Here is a 19,008-nt window from a genome sequence, read left to right on the forward strand (position 1 = left end):
GCGGCGTTCTCCTCCCGAGAACTATCCGGGGCCATATATATAGTCGTTTTTAGGGAAAAATACGTCGGTGGGCGAAAGAATTTGGGTAATCGGATGATCAAGGTGCGAACAGAGGTTGGTGGCGCGGCCAGGAAGTTGGGTCGCGCCACCTTGCCTTGTTCGCTCCTCGGGCCTCTCCAAGTGTGCTCCAAAAGTCCATTATGTTCCTCTCGGTGAAAAAATGATGCTCCAAAAATCCCAGGTCAATTAGACTCCGTATAGGTATCTAAAAGTGAAACATACGCGAAACAGGGTTTTCCTATTATGTAGGGTTATAAACCAAATAAAGTGGATCATTGGTAAATCCCCATAAATCTATGTAAAACATGGTATTATCATCATATATGTTGCAAATATGTGGGAATTCAATATGATAAAGGACAAAGTTCATGTATGCATTTTACATGCATCAACCGACCCTCTACTTCTTCTCCTTCCTCACTTCTCCTCTTTCCCTCCTCCTCCTCCTCATCATCACCTTCCTCTTCTTCTTCATGTTCCTCCTTTTCTCCTCAGCGACAGCCTCCTCCTATTGCAGTACGGACGACCTTGTACTCCTCCCCGATGGCATCCTCTTCCTAATCCTCTGGTGGCCTCCTCCTCCTCCACCTCCGCCCCCTCCTCCGGCGGCATCCTCCTCCTCCACCTGCACCGCACCTCCAGCCTCCTCCTCCTCCACCTCCTACACCGGCGTGGCGACAACAACAGGGTGGCCCACGGCCATGATTTTCGAGGATGAGCCCGATCTAGATCTAGATCGGGTTTTTTTTATTTCAAAAATTACCGCCGGCGCACCAGGCTGGTACACCAGCAATACATTGTGTTACCTCCGGCGCACCAGGCTGGTGCACCGGCGATAAGCCGTTACCATTGGCATGTTTCCGCCGGTGTACACTAGTGCGCTGGGGATAGCCTTATCCTCGTAGTGCCACTCTCAGCGAGCTACCACCAGCGTAACGAGTCATCGGGATCAATAACTTCAGCATAGCTCCAACCTCTCGATCCTTTTTTGAGAACCTGCAAGATGTTCACATATTTGTATTAAGTTGACAAGATATGCCAAAGAAAGGCTACAACATCACACTCGCCTTTCGACTTACAACACACTCGTACAACAACAATGACAAGCTCGGAGTGCCCAACCTCGAGCCAAAAATGGCGAAGAGGCGGGGTAGTGAGCCTCCAAATCACGTCACAACCAACACCAAACACCACCAAAGCACGACCAAATCTCTAAGCTACCAAGACCAACACACCACTTCTCATACACCTAGAAGATCGGCGAGAAGCAAGCGATGGCAGGGTCTAGCTAGCCTTTGGAAGCAGACGACCGGTTGAAGTTGACGATGGTGTACATTGCGCCTTGGAGACTCACACCTTGAGTAGTAGACTGCACACGACACACCAGAGGACAACTTCCCGAGAGAAACCGACGAGGCCAGCAACTCTGAATGCCACATCGGGTAGACCCCTCACAGCCTAGGCATCGCCTTCAGGAAGGGGAACGGTGTTGCAGTGTCGTCGCCGCCTAGTCCACAGAGAAGACCTAGAGTTTCCCCTGGCATCGAGGGGAGGAATGGTCCAGCCCATGATCACGCCTCCAAGAAGGAAGTGGCACCCGCAATCAGCAGCGGAAGCACGGAGCAAGGTTTTCACCCGGGCTAGAGACCTTCCCCCGATGAAATGGAGACGAGCAGTGAGGTTGCAGCTTCCATTGCAGGAAGGATCACTATCACCGGTGAAGGAGAACGTTGCCCACCATCACAACAACATTGTTGCTCACTAGCTCTGAGACCGAGATGGTCAAGATGAGACAGAGCAGGGATCTTGCTATCACTGGAACAACAACTCCGCCACCATCGGGCCTGGAAGAGGACCACCACGGCGGTCAGCCCACCGACAGGTACTAGGGTCGTGCTAGCACGAACTGGGCCCGGCTAGGCCTACCCAGGACCATCTGGCCCGCACCACGGGCTTCGCTGTCAACCACCACATGCAGTTGACCCTCTCTAGGGCCCTGCAAGCAGCAACTGGTGGCTGTAAAAACCAACCATCATTATCGATGTTTAAATATTATATTATTCGAGTAATTGATGAAATCTCTCTCTCACCTTGCCATCAAGCCTAAATTTTGCAAATATCCTTTCTTTTATTTCTCTGTGTGCAGATAGGACATTTTCTAGACAGAATCAAGGGCAATTAATAAAGATTGGCAAGTTATCTATTTTCTTAAGTCAAAGAGGCCACAAAGAGATGCATATGAGAGTTTTGTGAGCACTGGTATAGCGGCAGGCCACCCGTATGGCATGCATCACTGGTGGAAAAACAGGCTTCCGGGAAGCCCCATAAGTCGCGAAGGTAAAGGAACCGCGACTAATGGGGTCTTTAGTCGCGGTTCGTGTGGCGAACCGCGACCAAAGGCTCGGGCCCGAGGCGCACGGTGGCCAGCCGGGTGCACGTGGGGGCTTTAGTCGCGGTTGGCCAGCCCAACCGCGACTAAAGGTGCCCGAAGGCCTTTAGTCGCGGTTGGCCGGCCAACCGGGACTAAAGCCCTCCCCTATATATACCCATCCAGCAGCCAACACTTAGCCATTTGGAGCCATTCTCTTCACAAACTTCACAAGTGAGTGTTAGGTTTGCTTTTGGTTCCTCTTATGCACATAAGGTGTTTGATGAAATGCCCCAAGAGCATGAAACAAACATGATATGAAGTGTTGGAGTCACACTTGAGCTTTCTCATTTATTTTTTCCTCCTCGATCGCGGTTAGCAACTTGAACCTTTGATGTGTCATTGATAAAATATGCATGTGTGTGTAGTTCATTGTTTAATTTATATTGTTTGTAGCTAGTTAGTTTAACAAATGCATGATGGTTAATTATATATTTTATATTATAATAATGCGAGATGAATCGGCAATGGATGTACGGTAACCGACTCTCCGGCGAGTTCGTACGGGTTTGAAAGATTTCCTCGTAGTGGCTAATGCGAACAAGCAGGGGGGTTTTGTTATCCGTCCATGTGTTAAGTGTAAGAATCGAAGGGTTACTCTTCCTCAAGAGATGTTCACATGCACCCGCTTCGGCACGGTTTCATGCCAAGCTATAATTGTTGGACCAAGCATGGAGAAAGAGGGGTTATAATGGAAGAAGATGAAGAAGGGGATGATTTCAATGATGAAAGCTATCTTTCTCATTTCGGTGATACTTTCATGGAGGATGCCGAAGGTGAAGGGGAAGGTGAAGAAGAGGCACGTGATGATCCCGTTGATGATCTTGGTCGGACCATTGCCGATGCACGGAGACGCCGCGAAACTGAAAAAGAGAGGGAGAATTTGGATCGCATGTTAGAGGATCACAGGAAGGCGCCGTACCCCGGATGCGATGATGGTCTGAAAAAGCTGGGCTGCACACCTGGATTTGCCGAGATGGAAGGCACAGGCAGGTGTAGCTGACTCGGCATTTGAAAACTTGCTGAAAATGTTGAAGAATATGTTTCCAAAGAATAACGAGTTGCCCGCCACTACGTACGAAGCAAAGAAGGTTGTCTCGCCCTCTAGGTTTAGAGGTTCTCGAAGATACATGCATGCATCAACGACCGCATCCTCTACCGCGGTGAATACGAGAATTTGAATGAATGCCCGGTATGCACCGCATTGCGTTATAAGATCGAGGCGATGACCCCGGTGACGATGTTGAGGGCCGAAACCCAGGAAGAGGGTTCCCGCCAAGGTGATGTGGTATGCTCCTATAATACCACGGTTGAAACGTCTGTTCAGGAACAAAGAGCATGCCAAGTTGTTGCGATGGCACAAAGAGGACCGTAAGTCGGACGGGGAGTTGAGACACCCCGCAGATGGAACGCAATGGAGAAAGATCGACAGAGAGTTCAAAGATTTTGCGTACCGACGCAAGGAACATAAGATTTGGTCTAAGTACGGATGGCATGAATCCTTTTGGCGAGCGGAGCTCCAGCCATAGTACCCGGCCCGTGACTCTATGCATCTACAACCTTCCTCCTTGGTTGTGCATGAAGCGGAAGTTCATTATGATGCCGGTGCTCATCCAAGGTCCGAAGCAACCCGGCAACGACATCGATGTGTACCTAAGGCCATTAGTTGATGAGCTTTTACAGGCTGTGGGGCAGACTCGGTGTCCGTGTGTGGGATGAGCACAAAGAAGAGGAATTTGACCTACGAGCGTTGCTTTTCGTAACCATCAACGATTGGCCTGCTCTTAGTAACCTTTCGGGACTCGTCAAATAAGGGATACAATGCATGCACGCACTGCTTACATGAGACCGAAAGTGTACATTTGCCAAATTGTAAGAAGAACGTGTACCTTGGGCATCGTCGATTTCTTCCGAAAGGTCATCCAAGTAAGAAAGAAAGGCAAGCATTACAACGGCAAGGCGGATCACCGGCCGAAGCCTGCGGAACACTACTCGGTGCCGAGGTATTTGATATGGTCAAGGGTTTGAAAGTCATCTTTGGAAAGGGTCCTGGCGGACAATCAGTTCCGAAGGGAGCCGACGGGCACGTAGCCATGTGGAAGAAGAAATCTATATTCGGGAGCTAGAATATTGGAAAGTCCTAGAAGTCCGCTCTCGCAATCGACGTGATGCACGTTACGAAGAATATTTGCGTGAACATCCTAAGCTTCTTGGGCGTGTATGGGAAGTCAAATGATACAAAGGAAGCACGGCAGACCAGCAAAGTTTGAAAGACCCCGATGACCAAGCATCCGGAACGGTTTCAAGGTCGTTCCAGCTACGCTCCGACCAAAGAAGAGAAGGTCATCTTTTTTGAATGCCTGAGCGAGTATGAAGGTCCCGTCGAGATTCTCGTCCAATATAAAGGGAATAATAAACATGGCGGAGAAAAAGTTCCAAACCTGAAGTCTCACGACCGCCACGTGATTATGACGCAATTGCTTCCGATTGCTTTGAGGGGCTCCTGCCGGAAAATGTTCGAGTAGCCATTGTGAAGCTATGTGCATTCCTCAATGCAATCTCTCGTAAGGTAATCAATCCGGAAGTTCTACCACGGTTACGTAACGATGTGATCCAATGTCTTGTCGGTTTCGAGTTGGTGTTCCCGCCATCCTTCTTCAATATTATGACGCACCTCCTGGTTCACCTAGTCGATGAGATTTCCATTCTCGGTCCCGTATTTCTACACAATATGTTCCCCTTCGAGAGGTTCATGGGAGTATTAAAGAAATATGTTCGTAACCGTGCTAGGCCGGAAGGAAGCATCGCCAAGGGCTATGGAAATGAGGAGGTAATTGAGTTTTGTGTTGACTTTGTTCCCGACCTTAAGCCGATTGGTCTTCCTCAATCGCGGCACGAGGGGAGACTAAGTGGAAAAGGCACGATCGGAAGGAAATCAATGATATGTATGGACGGCCATTCTCCGATCGAAGCACACCACACGGCTTCGACCAATTCCAGCTTGGTGGCTCCGTACTTTGAGAAACACAAGAATATTTTACGCTCGGACAACCCCGGGAAGCCCGAATCCTGGATTAGGAAGGCCCACATGGAGACTTTCGGCGCTTGGTTGAGAAAACATTTAATGAGTGACAATAAGGTTGTAGATCAGTTCGTACATGTTGGCCAAGACACCATCTTCGACTATAACGACTTTCCAAGGGTACGAGATAAATGGGAATACATTTTACACGATCGCCCAAGATAAAAAGAGCACCAACCAAAACAGTGGTGTCCGCTTTGATGCAAGCAACCGAGAATGGGCAAAAGGTCACATATTATGGTTACATAGAGGAGATATGGGAACTTGACTATGGACCCTCCTTTAGGGTCCCTTTATTCGGTGCAAATGGTTCAAGCTAACAGGAGGTGGGGTAAAGGTGGACCAAGCAATACGGAATGACAATGGTGGATTTCAACAATCTTGGTTACCTTGACGAACCATTCGTCCTAGCGAAAGATGTCGCTCAGGTTTTCTATGTGAAGGACATGAGTAGCAAACCGAGGAAACGGAAAGATAAGAAAACGATCAGTACATCATGCGATGATCCAAAGCGCCACATTGTTCTTTCAGGGAAAAGAAACATCGTGGGAGTGGAGGACAAGACGGACATGTCGAAGATTATAATATGTTTGCTGAAATTCCGCCCTTCAAAGTGAACACCGACCCAAGCATTAAGTTAAATGATGAGGATGCTCCATGGATACGGCACAATCGTAAGCAAGCGGGGACACAAGGGAAGAAATGATGTGTAATAATTTATTGTACCAAACTTTGTTGAATGAATCATGTGAATTATATTACCCGTGATGTGTTTGGTGTCCATTTTCGAATGATTCAATTGACTCGAGATAGCACCGATGATACATGAAATTTGGAGTGACTAAGTCATACTCCCGCATACATGAAATTTGGAGTGACTAAGTCATACTCCCGCATATAGGAAATTTGGAGTGACTAAGTCATACTCCTACATACATGAAATTTGGAGTGATTTAGTCATACTCCTGCCTAGGCGTATAATATGCATACTCGTAGTCTTCATAGCCGCCGCCATTGTACCGGTAGTCGTCGCCTTCTAAGTTGCCGGCGTCATCGTCGCTGCGTCGTCGTCGCTGTCGTCGGGCGGCGCTCGTGGCTCGAGCCGAGGGTAGCGCAGGCGGGGGATATCGCCGGCCGTGATGTAGTCCATGACGCTCGCGCAGTCCGGCCGTACCACCATAGCCGACGCCGGCCGGCCTCGTGGAAGTTTCCGGGAGGCGGCACCGTCCTCCTCATACTCGGCGAGCGCCCTCTCACGCGCGATTGATGAAGAAGGCGTCCCAAGTATGCTGGTTATCGGGATGCCGGCGGATTCATCCGCTGCTCCCGGCGTGAGGTCGAGGTAGTAGTGGTTCGTGATGGCCGCCGGCCGCGCGGTACCCGAGGGACGGGAGGGACCGGCACGCCGCGGCGCTTAGGCTCCGGCCAGCGAGGACGCGGTAGCTCGGAGGGCAAGGGTAGTTCGAGGCGCAAAGCTCCTCCACCCGCCGGTAGGTTAGAGTGGGTGCGGTGGAAGCCATGAGAGAGTGATGAGAGATTGTAGAGATGTGATGTCGGCCAAGGCGGGCTACCTATATGTAGTGACAAATGGCGGGAAAAATGGGAGCGGGGAAGACGGAGGCGGGAAGAAAGAGGCGGGAGAAAGTGGCGGGAAGAAATTGGCGGGAAAAAATTGGCGGGAAGAAAGAGGCCGGAAGAAATTGGCGGGAAACAATTGGCGGGAAGAAAGAGGCGGGAAGACAGGGAAGAAATGGCGGGAAGACGAGGAGGGAAGAGGGGGTCGGCGGAAAGAGGGGGCCAACGAACTTTTGAATTGAATTAGTTTTATTTTTATGAATTTTTGATAATTTGTATTTTTAAAATTTTGAATTGAATTAGTTTTATTTTTATGAATTTTTTGATATATTATTTGTATTTTTAAGATTTTGAATTGAATTAGTTTTATTTTTATGAATTTTTTGATATATTATTTGTATTTTTAAGATTTTGAATTGAATTAGTTTTATTTTTATGAATTTTTTGATATATTATTTGTATTTTTAAGATTTTGAATTGAATTAGTTTTATTTTTCTTAGTTTTTTGATATATTATTTGTATTTTTAAGATTTTGAATTGAATTAGTTTTTTTTTTCTGATTTTTTTGATATATTATTTGTATTTTTAAGATTTTGAATTGAATTAGTTTTATTTTTATGAATTTTTTGATATATTATATGTATTTTAAACATTTTGAATTGAATTAGTTTTATTTTTCTTAGTTTTTTGATATATTATTTGTATTTTTAAAATTTTGAATTGAATTAGTTTTATTTTTCTGATTTTTTTGATATATTATTTGTATTTTTAAAATTTTGAATTGAATTAGTTTTATTTTTCTGATTTTTTTGATATATTATATGTATTATATGATTTTCAAAAAAGAAAAGTATTTTCAAAAAGAGCTTTAGTCGCGGTTGGCACGGCCAACCGCGACTAAAGGTCCTTGCGCGCGGAAAACAAAAACCGGGCGAAAATACCTTTAGTCGCGGTTGGGGTCCCCAACCGCGACTAAAGGTACACCTTTAGTCGCGGTTGGCGACCCCAACCGCGACTAAACGGGGGTCCCTATATATTCGCGCACGGCGAACCGCCGCGCCACAGTTCTTCTTCCTCCGCCCGAAGAATCGATCTGAGACGCCGCGCCGCCCTCGTCGTCTCCACGCGCCGTCCTCTCGTCGTCTCCACGCCGTCGCCGGCGTCATCGTCTCCGCGCCGTCGCCGCCATCGCCGCTCGTCTTCTCTTCTCGCCACGCCCCGGCCCCCGTAAGGATCCAATCCGCGCGCAAAAACCAAACGCGCGCGCCGCCGCCCGTGCCGCGCCGCCGTGTCGCCGCAGCCGCCGCGCCACTGAGAGGAAGGGGCGGCGCCGCAGGAGAGCTAGGAAGGGGCGGCGCCGCACGAGAGGAAGGGGGGCGGCGCCGCCGGCCAGAGAGAGGCGCGCGCCGGCCAGTGGGGCGCCGCGCGCGCGGCGCACGGCCAATTTTTTTTTTTTTTTAGTTTTAATTCTTGTTAATTTCGAAATTAAAATTAACTAAAATTGGACTTAAAAAAACTCATGTATAACTAATTAAGTTGTTTTTTTTAACTAAAAATTAATTAAAATTTGTATAACTAATTTTGTAACTAATTAAAGTTTAAATTTGTATAACTAATTAAATTGTAACTTAATTATTAAAGTGTATAATTAAAGTGTAACAAAAAACTTAGTTACAAAAAAAAACTAAAAAACCGCGCCGGTCTCTCTCTCACCATCCGTGCTCCTCGCCGCCCTCCTCCTCTCCCCTTCCGCGCGCCGCCGGCCGGCCTTCTCTCTCTCACCACGCGCACGCGCACGCGCCGGCCTCTCGCTCTCTCACCGCATGCGCACACGCGTCGTCGATCTCTGCCGCGCCGTCTCGTCGATCTCTACCGCGCCGCCTCACTAAAATTTGTAACTTAAAATTTGTATAACTTAAAATTTGTAACTTAAAATTTGTAACTTAAAATTTGTAACTTAAAATTTGTTCCCGCGGTATCTCTAAGTTTATTTGACTACAAAATTTATTTGAGCCTAGATTCTTTTAATACTTTCGCCACCGCCACCCCTTTCGCCACCGCCACCCTTTCTCCACCGCCCCCTTTCGCCACCGCCACCGCCCCCTTCTTTACTTAATTAATTTGTTTTGACTACATGTTTTCGGGATCGACATATGGCGGACGATAGAGGTGACCCGATTCTGGACAACTATGATCCGGACGGCTGAAGACCATATGTTCGGCATCATAAAAGGCGATATTCCTTTTGTGCCGACCTGGAGAAGAAGAAGATGATATCGCTTCTTATCCGAACCTTGAGTGTGAAGATGAAGGGCGCCGTCGGCAAGCGAGATGATGCCGAAGAAACGTCGATAAACGACGATCTTCAATTGGAAGTAGCAACCACCTCCGGCGCCGAGGTATATATATATATATACATATTGAGGGTCTGGTGATACAACTAACTGATTTGAATAAATGTGTGTGTACTAACGCGCGCGACTCTCTTTCTTATTTTAGCCCTCGGTCGGATCGTCGAAAAAATCGAGTACGTCGTCGTCAAAGCGTGGCGCAACCAAGACGATGAAAGCAGGAGAAACATGCACCATCGATGTTGTCGACGAAGCAACCGGCAGGCCGCTGGAGCCCAGCAAGAACGCCACCAAGTTTGTCGGCCAATGCGGAGCCGTTGTTAGAGACAACGTCTCGATCACCCGCCAGGAGTGGAATGAGCCAAAGAAGGCACGTGTTGGTTTCACTTTTGTCGAACGAGAGAGAAAAAAAGATTGCTTCAACAAGCTTATGGAACATTTCGTTCTACCTCCGGAATACCGCAAATACGATGAGGAGGGTAACAAGATTGCGGAAAACAAGAAGAGGCGCAAGCTAGTCAAACGAGTTCGCTCTTTCTAGGATGGCCAACGCATTCCGGAAATACAAGCAAAATCTAGCCCATGACTTTGTCAACCGGGGCAAGACTCGGATTTCAAAGGACAATATGAGAAACTGCAACATGATTGGCCAGAATTTGTGAAGCAAAAGAAATCGGAGCGGTTCCTTGAACTATCGAAAAAAAATAAGGAAAATGCGGCCAAGAAGGAGTACAATCATAAAATGGGGCCAGGAGGGTATCGCTTTTGGCGGCCTAAGTGGGAGAAGATGGAGAACGAGGCGAGGGCGCGAGGAATCCGGTCCGGGTACGGAGGGATGGTACCCAAGGGCCAAAAGCTGGTGGTACGGGCATGGGGGATCGCTGAACCCGGAGACAGGGGAGTGTGTTTACCGGGGCAAAATAATTACACCCACCCAAAACCTTATTGAGGCAATGAGGGATGCTCAAGAGGGGAGGATCAGGTTCAACGGAGAGAACGACGCCACGACAAAAGCCCTCGGGAATCCCGAACACGGAGGACGTGTACGAGGCATGCCCGGGGACATTTCGTGGAAACTAGGGTTCCCCCGAGAAAGATGACCCGTACGGTTACGAAGCCGTAAGAGAAAGATGGATCGGGATGCGGATGTTGTGGCGAAGTTGGTAACGGAAATGGATGTGATGAAGAAAACCGTGAGTGTACTAGTCGCCGAAAGAGATGCGGCTCGGGTGCGGCATGAAGATCATCCAATGGATCTCGGAAGCCAGCAGCGGAGAAGAAGCAGCGTGGCTTCCACGGAGGCCTCACCGGCTGGTGCACCGACGATCGAAATTACTTGCACGGAGCCTCGGTGGTGGTCGAAGTTCTGCACCGGAGCCTCCTCGCTACCCCGTGGACGATATAAAGGAGATGAAAGCATGTCATCCGTATTATCCTATCGGGAACATGTCCATGAAGGTAGCCATCGGCGGTGCTTTACCACTGGAGCACTCCACCACAACAACCCCATTCAAGATGGCTATGCTCGTGTGACGGTGGAGGAGATAGTCCAAGGGTTTGAGGACCTGGACATTGACATTGCTACACCCGAAGGGGTGAAAAGACTTGGAGATGTCAAGCGCCGGTTCATTCTATGGCGGAAGAAATTTATCAAGTTTCCGGGCGAGGCGCCAACAAGTCCACCCCGTACGGTGGTGGTGGTGGCGGTGGCGGTGGCTGGTGGACGGTGGCGGTGGCGGTGACGGTGGCGGTGGCGGTGACGGTGGCGGTGGTGCTTCACCTAATACACCTCATTCACGTCGGCCGACGCCGCCCCCGGTCCTCGTCCGGCGGGTGATCGGACACCGTGCACCGCCCCCAATCCACCTCCGGCGAAGAAGCGGAAGCGATCCCGGGTTATTAACCCGGACCCTTACGTACCTAAGAAAACAAAGGTACCGGAGGTATCACTGAAGCCTCTCCCCGGGAGGTCTTGGGAAAGTAGTGCCGAGGAAGTCGAGGCGGGCGCGGCTGCTGATTTAGAGAAATGGAAGGCAAGCGTCCGGAAGAAAATAGAGGGCGAGCCCAAGCCGGTATATTCGACAAGGAAAAGCGATGGGCTAAGTCATTTTTGAACACACCGTCCCAAGCCGCGAAGAATCGCACGACGACTATTTACGTGAACTTCGTAGGCAAGCACTCGCCTTCAAGAACGAGGAAAGAGTTGGCGGAGAAGAAAGCCTTGAAGGACGAGGCCGAGTCAAAATTAGAAAGGGGGAAAGAAGTTGCCCAGCTCGGGGAACAAAGTAAACAATCGATCGCCCCGCTCATAGTGCAAGCCGCCGGTCCGGATGCCCCCGATATCATAGCAGCTGCGGCAGCACATGGATTGACCGTAGAAAGTGCCGGAAAACAAGCGGCCGACTTAGGTATCACTCTTCGTGCGGTGTTAGGCCTTGATGAGGCGCCAATGAAGGACGTAGTATTTACATATGTGAAGAATGGCCCTCTCATCGAGCACTGCGCGGGAAGAGGATCTACCTCGACAAATGAAAGGTCTGCTAAATTGGTACAAGGGTTACATAAAACATGAAAACGTCAAAGACTATATCTATGCGGAAGTTAAATATGTGCATCACTTCAAACGTTAATGGGTACAAATTCCTCTGAGTGAATTGTTCCAGTTGTTCAATCTGCGCGAGCTCGACAAATCTATCATCAGTTGCTACGTTACGTAAGTGATTTATTAATTTCTACCCCATCTCGTTCATTGCTCGCACTATATATATATATATATTGTCCTAACTATCTTGTTTTGTACGCTATATATTATGCGAGAATGAAGAAGCGGGAAATGCGAATAAGGAACATCCATGATGTTGGGTTCATTGACCCACACATCGTTAATTCATATGTGTTAGAATACCACCCCGCCGACGTGGAGGAAGACCTGTGGCGGTTTATTAGAAAACAACAAGAGAAAAGTGATATTCTATTTCCTTACCATTTTGGGTGAGTGTTTCTGTCTTGAGCACATTCTCTTTTGTTTACTCCATGCATGGTATGTGGCTAATCGATGAGTTATGCATGACTGTGCATGTATCGTGTCCGCGGGTTCCACTTGGATTCTTATGGTAATTAAAGTTCGGACCTCCTCAGTTCTCGTCCACGACTCTCCGAATATGGATCCGGCGCTTTGGGGCGACATGAGAAAAATGATGCAAAAGTAATTATTTTCATTCATTTGCGCTCTATATCGATCGGCCTATTTCGTTCATCATTTCCTAATATCAAGTAACTAATTAATAACTCTCTTGTTTATTTACTTTTCTTTGCCTCGTAGGGTTTGGAGACGGTTCGTAGATACCAAGGTCGGTGAATTCAAAAAAGAGCTACATTTTAAAATGGCAGGTCGACGTATCTGGGGATACTCAGCCACCGGGGACCAATCTATGTGGATACTATGTTTGTGAGAGGATCCGGAGATACTGCAATGAGCGGGACCGGACGTGTGAGAACAACATCTCGAGGAATAACCTCCGGAAGACGCTTAGTCCGAAGCTCGCTTCCGACCACTTCAAGAGGAACTAGGCTGGATGGTTGGCGAGGAAGTCATCGATCCTAGAGGAGAACACTATTACGATGACGTAGATCTTTATACGCACCGGAATTTGTAACTAACTTGTTCAAAATTGTATATGGTCATCCGATATTGAATATATATTGTATATGGTCATCCGATATTGAATATATATTGTATATTACTCTTGAATTCTTTTTGGTTCTAATTTCAAATTTGTTTGAAATTGTACATTCATATGCATGTATGTATACGAGTACCGTAGAATATGTGAAACTCCTTCAAAATTAAAACCCAAAAGAAATAAAATAATACAAATTAAAAAGAAACCAGATTTAGGGGGAGGGGGGCTAAACCCTAAACCTCGCGGAGGCCTTTAGTCGCGGTTGGCCGGAAGAACCGCGACTAAAGGTCCTCCGCCCCGGCGCTCGCCCTGCGGCCCACGTGGATGGGCCTTTAGTCGCGGTTCGTAAGGAACCGCGACTAAAGGGGGGGGCCTTTAGTCGCGCTACTTTGGTCGCGGTTGGGCCACCGCGACTAATGGCAGTTGCCAACCGCGACCAAAGCCCCTTTTTCCACCAGTGCATGTACCAGGTGTCACCGCCTTCCCTCGTTAAATGGAAAAAATTCGTGAAGGGGCCTATATCTAATTGGCAACACAACCGCGTAAATAGGAGAGATACGGAGAGATACGACAGAAAGAAGCCACCTGATATCCATTTCACAAAATCACATCTGAGGAGAGGGTAACCGCTGCTCCACCGTCATCTCCATCACCATTTCCATCCTCCCGGGCCCCTCTCTGTAGCCATAGATTCTACTTGTATTCTTAATCTTATCATATGGTGGGATTGTAAGACCATTTGTTATTGATCTTAGCATTTTCTATATAATTTTTATGATTGTTGATCTTATCATATGTGATTAGTCCTCACTGGCTGAGGATTGAGGCCTAACCTCGCAACGTTAAGTGCATCTAACTTTTTTGTGATTTAATTACATATAATATTTGTATGATTTTATCTTTATCTCGTACCTCAATCTAGGACTTGTTAGGTACCCAAGACCCCGATGATTGATAAAGGTAATGAGGTGAGATTAGTGGTGATCTGCTACTTCATGCAATACCCAGTGATAGTATGGTGACATCATTGATCTTAATGTTTTAGTCTATACTTAGCACTTAATAATCATACATAACCAGCTCGACTGAGTGACGGGGTTGGAAAATAGTCTATAGTTGATGTGGTTAGCTGTGCATATAGTATAGAAGGACGCATCATCCACAAGAATCTAATCTCAATTGATTATGCACAACCATACTTATTATTATTATCTTTTATCTCATTCATGTATGCACGTCTGCAGGTGAAAGCTTAGCCCTGGACTCTCTTCATGCACTGATTCACAAACCAAAAATAAACGCGAAGGTCCGATGAGATGAAGATTCTACAAGTTAACAAGGTTTGTTTGAGTAAAATCACCATAGTAATCGCTTCCCAAGGATCAATATAAACCTAGATCTTCGAGGGAAAAAGCAACTATACTACACGCGGTATTCCGGATCGAAGGTATGAGATGCGCCGCTGCATCCTCCATAACTGCATGGAGCGGCGCCCGCCCAGGCCCATCTAGGACGCGTCACGGACGTCACCGGTAACCGCCACGCGCAGCCAACTGCCGCCTCGCCAGTAGCATGCTGGAGCAGCAGCTCGCAGCCGTCCGCACCGTCGTGCCCACCAGAACCACATCGAGTGCCGCAGCTCAAAAACCATGATGTGTGGCCAAAGCCTCCACGACGTGTTCCCACAATCCCTTTGGAGGTGAGGGACCCCCCGCCACGGCGAACATGGTCGCGGCAACATCGGCGGAGGGGGTTGACGGTGGGTATCCCTGGCGGCGACCCCACTTACAAGGAGTCACAAGGCCCCAAAGCCATAATGGCGGAACAAATCAACGGCATCCTCGGCGAGGTGGGCGAAACCCTAGATTGACTTTTTTTGCGAAACACACTACAGACGCAGACGCTCACACATACGTACATACACTTATATACCCCTATGAACACACGCATACACTATTCCTATGAGCACCTCCGAGAGATTGAGTCCAAGAAATAGATCAGATGGATTTTGAGATTGAGGAAGTGACCACAAGTTTTTTTTCGATATGGGAGCATCGCTCCGGCCCCTACATCAATAGATGCACACAACCATGTCTTTTATTAAAAGAACGAAGTTCAAAATAGTGTACTTATTACAATCATATGGAAGCTAAGGCTGTAACAATAAACAACCACACAAAGATGAACAGTAAACAAAATCTATCCATTTTCAATCTTGAATCCTTCTAGTGTGCCGCCATCCAGTAGCCTGGAAATAGCAATCCCGTGCGACCGTCAAGATTCGGTTGCATCCAATAGCCATAGTATCCCGCTGGTCCTCCGGAAGAAGATACGCCCAAAGTTGGATCCAATGCGCCGCACGAATAATAACCTGCAAAAAATTGGTTCCCTTTTGTTTATTAAACACAATATCATTTCTACTTGTCCATATGGACCAACAAATCGCTGAGATTCCAAAACGAATATGTTCCTTATCATTCTTTTTCACTCCATTCAACCAATTACCAAACATATTTGTGATATTAGCAGGGGAAGGGGGCGGGAAGTTTTACCGCTATGAGATTTTGAATTTGGCTAAGAGGTCGTTTGGTATCCATCATTTAAGCCTGGAATCCTGGACCACAAGTGCCTCGATGTCGACTGTAACGTCGCCTCCTACTGAAAAATATTCAGCCTTTTAATGAGACACCAAAGTCTCAAATCCAGAATTTTAATTCTAGTAGGCTCAGGGTGCCTTTGCCCTCCTAACCATCCAACCACACTTGAAAGCATAGCCTGATCACCTCTCCGCCTGGACGTACTGGTTCTGTTATGTTTTTTTATGTAACCATATATTTCATTAGACAATCTATTTACAGAGATTACACATATGGTCACCATACAAGACAAATATTTGTGTCAAGCAACTTTGCACAAGGAAACTTACAAGAAGTAAAACTACAAGTTCACCCTTGAAGAAACCTGTGCCTCGCCGAAACATCGTCCATCTTCCTCCACCGTCACCATGGTAACGCCGAAAAAAGAGGCGAACAACCGCCGCACCTGCATCTGGGAGATCACCATCACATTCAAAGATGCTTTTTTAGCCGATAAACCGGGTCGTCGCAGAGGACGAGCCCGAGACTTTGTGGCATGTCGGCCGGGGATCTTCCCCGTGATCACCAGATCCCAACGCCGCCATCTTCCCCAAACTCAGTCGAAGAAGACGAATGCCGCCATCTGCCGTCATGCTCACACCCAACCGCAAGACACCACACATAACTGCAGCAGCCAACGCAACCGTCACCCACGAGAGTGCCGAACGCCAGTCGCCAGACATGAATCTCACCAGATCCAAAGACCGGCGGGAAGACCAGGCCACTGCCCCCGACGCCACCGGTTGGAGCGACGTCGGGATGGAGAAAGAGCTGAGAGGCAAATTATTCAAACGCGGCGCAGTCTCCTCCATAGAACAGCGCCCCAAGAAAACACTTGTCCAACCCAAACTACCGTCCAGCGCAGTCACTCGCGGGTCCCACCCCCTCCCATCGCCGGAGCGACCGATAGAAGAGGCAGGGACCGGCGACTTAGCCGGCCTAGTCGGGAGCAGAGTCGCCGCCGAGATCGATCTATTTTACAACGAGTCGACGAAACGAGTTTCTTATATAGTCCACGCGACGACGTGAACCAGACGAACAGACCCGTCAAGCGGCGCCGTCCGATCGATCACACGGCGCGGTGCGTGCGCTCGTGCCAGCAACCCAAAGCCAGGAGTATATTCCACACAGCCCGCTACCCATCTTCCCTATAAATAGCGGCCGCCCCGATTGGCCGCACTTCTGCTGCCTCCCGTTCTCTTCGCATGCCCCCAAACCCAACGCGCCGCCGCGCCTCGCGCAGCAGCAGCAGCACGACCGTGTGATCAGCAACAGCAGGAGCAGCCGGGAGGCCATGGCCGGGGCGCCCGACGAGGAGGCGTTCGAGGAGGTTGACCCGACGGGGCGGTTCGGGCGGTACGCGGCCGTGCTAGGTCTCGGCTCCGTCAAGAAGGTCTACCGCGGGTTCGACCTAGAGGAAGGGATCGAGGTGGCGTGGAACCGGGTGCGCGTGCGCGCCCTGGCGGACAAGGACCCCGCCATGGTCGACCGCCTCCATGCCGAGGTGCGCCTCCTCCGCTCCCTCCACCACGACCACATCATCGGCTTCCACAAGGTCTGGCTCGACCGCGACCACGGCGTCCTCAACTTCATCACCGAGGTCTGCAACTCCGGCAGCCTCCGCGACTACCGCGAACGCCACAGGCACGTCTCCGTCAAGGCGCTCAAGAAGTGGGCGCGCCAGATCCTCGAGGGCCTCGACCACCTCCACACCCACGACCCCTGCATCATCCACCGCGACCTCAATTGCAGCAACGTCTTCATCAACGGCAACACCGGCCAGGTATCGATCTTCTTCGATTGAACCCTCGCGCTCCATCAATTCTTTGACGTACTGAAGAAATTTCCCAAAAATTATCGCCAGCATCTAATTTTATTGTGCCACTAATTTAGCCCTAGATGCATGTATTCCGCTCTAATTAGATTCTGATTTGGGGATAATAAAAAATCGACTCTCTTTATGCAGCAAAATTTGCGGTACCTTCCTTTTTCCCCCTAAAAGCAGGGTGGTAATTGGGAGTGGAACAGTACAAGATGCAAATTAGCGGTGTTGATTTGTACACCGACCCGTGAAGCGTGCATTAGGCTGGCGATATTAGCGAATCTGCGGGGTGATTTCTCACCTTTTCATCTTCTTTTCTGTGACGACGACCTACCTGAGCTCTCCGTATCTGTGTGTGAGACAGATATCTGAAAGCATCACGAGAGAGAACTGGAACCCTAGATTTTTTGCTTGAGTGAGTTGCACCTAGCTTTCGAATAAAGGAGAAACACAAGTGATGCACGCTGAGACGCACTTTAATTTGTTACGCTAATTTTCTTCAGTCCGCGTATCTTCGATCTGCAACATTTCGCACGCGTTGCTTGCTGTTGCCTGCTGCATTTTCTAGCTGTCAGCCATTGCTTTCGTGCTTTGCACGTTGATTCTTTTGCGCGCGAGGCTGACGGCTCGGCGGGTGCAGGTCAAGATCGGGGACCTCGGGCTGGCGGCGATCGTGGACAACACCCACTTGGCGCACACGATCGTGGGCACGCCGGAGTTCATGGCGCCGGAGATGTACTCGGAGACGTACACGGAGTTGGTGGACATCTACTCGTACGGGATGTGCTTGCTGGAGATGGTGACGCGGGAGATGCCCTACGCCGAGTGCGAGAGCGTCATGCAGATCTACAACAGCGTCACCGGCGGCGTGCCGCCCGCCGCGCTGAGGCGACTCAAGGACCCGGAGCTGCGGGGATTCATCGAGCGTTGCATCGGCCAGCCCCAGGACCGCCCCTCGGCGGCCGAGCTCCTGCAGGACCCTTTCTTCCATAACATCGACGACGACACCACCGGCACGATAAGCTAACGCCTAGCAATCTGCGTCTGTCAGCCTGGCTAAGCTAGTTTTAGAGCACGGTGCTGTGTCTCCAGAGTTGTTTATTTTAAGCTCTGTCAAGCAAGCGAGCAGATGCGTATACGCCATGTAAAAACGAAATATGAGAAGGATAAGTCGAAATAAACATTTTCTAGAAAATGTTGGCGACTCCTAAGAGAGACTACCGATTGACACCACACATCCACACCATCGTCGTCAAATCAGAGACTCTGATTCAGAATGCACATCTAAGGAGACGACATACTAGATCGCACTCCGTTTCAAAAAAAAAAAAGACATACTAGAGCGCACGGGCCAGAAAACTTACATATCC

General features: G+C 48.9%; 1 protein-coding gene across 1 annotated transcript; it reads left to right on the forward strand.

The window, feature by feature from the left end:
• Positions 1–1,838: 1,838 nt before the first annotated feature.
• Positions 1,839–18,734, forward strand: LOC124671690 (probable serine/threonine-protein kinase WNK5). Its single transcript, XM_047208032.1, has 3 exons — positions 1,839–1,942; positions 16,975–17,599; positions 18,279–18,734. The coding sequence occupies exons 1-3, from the start codon at positions 1,839–1,841 to the stop codon at positions 18,663–18,665; spliced, it is 1,116 nt and encodes a 371-aa protein (XP_047063988.1). The 3' UTR covers positions 18,666–18,734.
• Positions 18,735–19,008: the final 274 nt, after the last annotated feature.

Source organism: Lolium rigidum, chromosome 7 (genome assembly GCF_022539505.1).
Source record: "Lolium rigidum isolate FL_2022 chromosome 7, APGP_CSIRO_Lrig_0.1, whole genome shotgun sequence".
NCBI lineage: Eukaryota > Viridiplantae > Streptophyta > Magnoliopsida > Poales > Poaceae > Lolium > Lolium rigidum.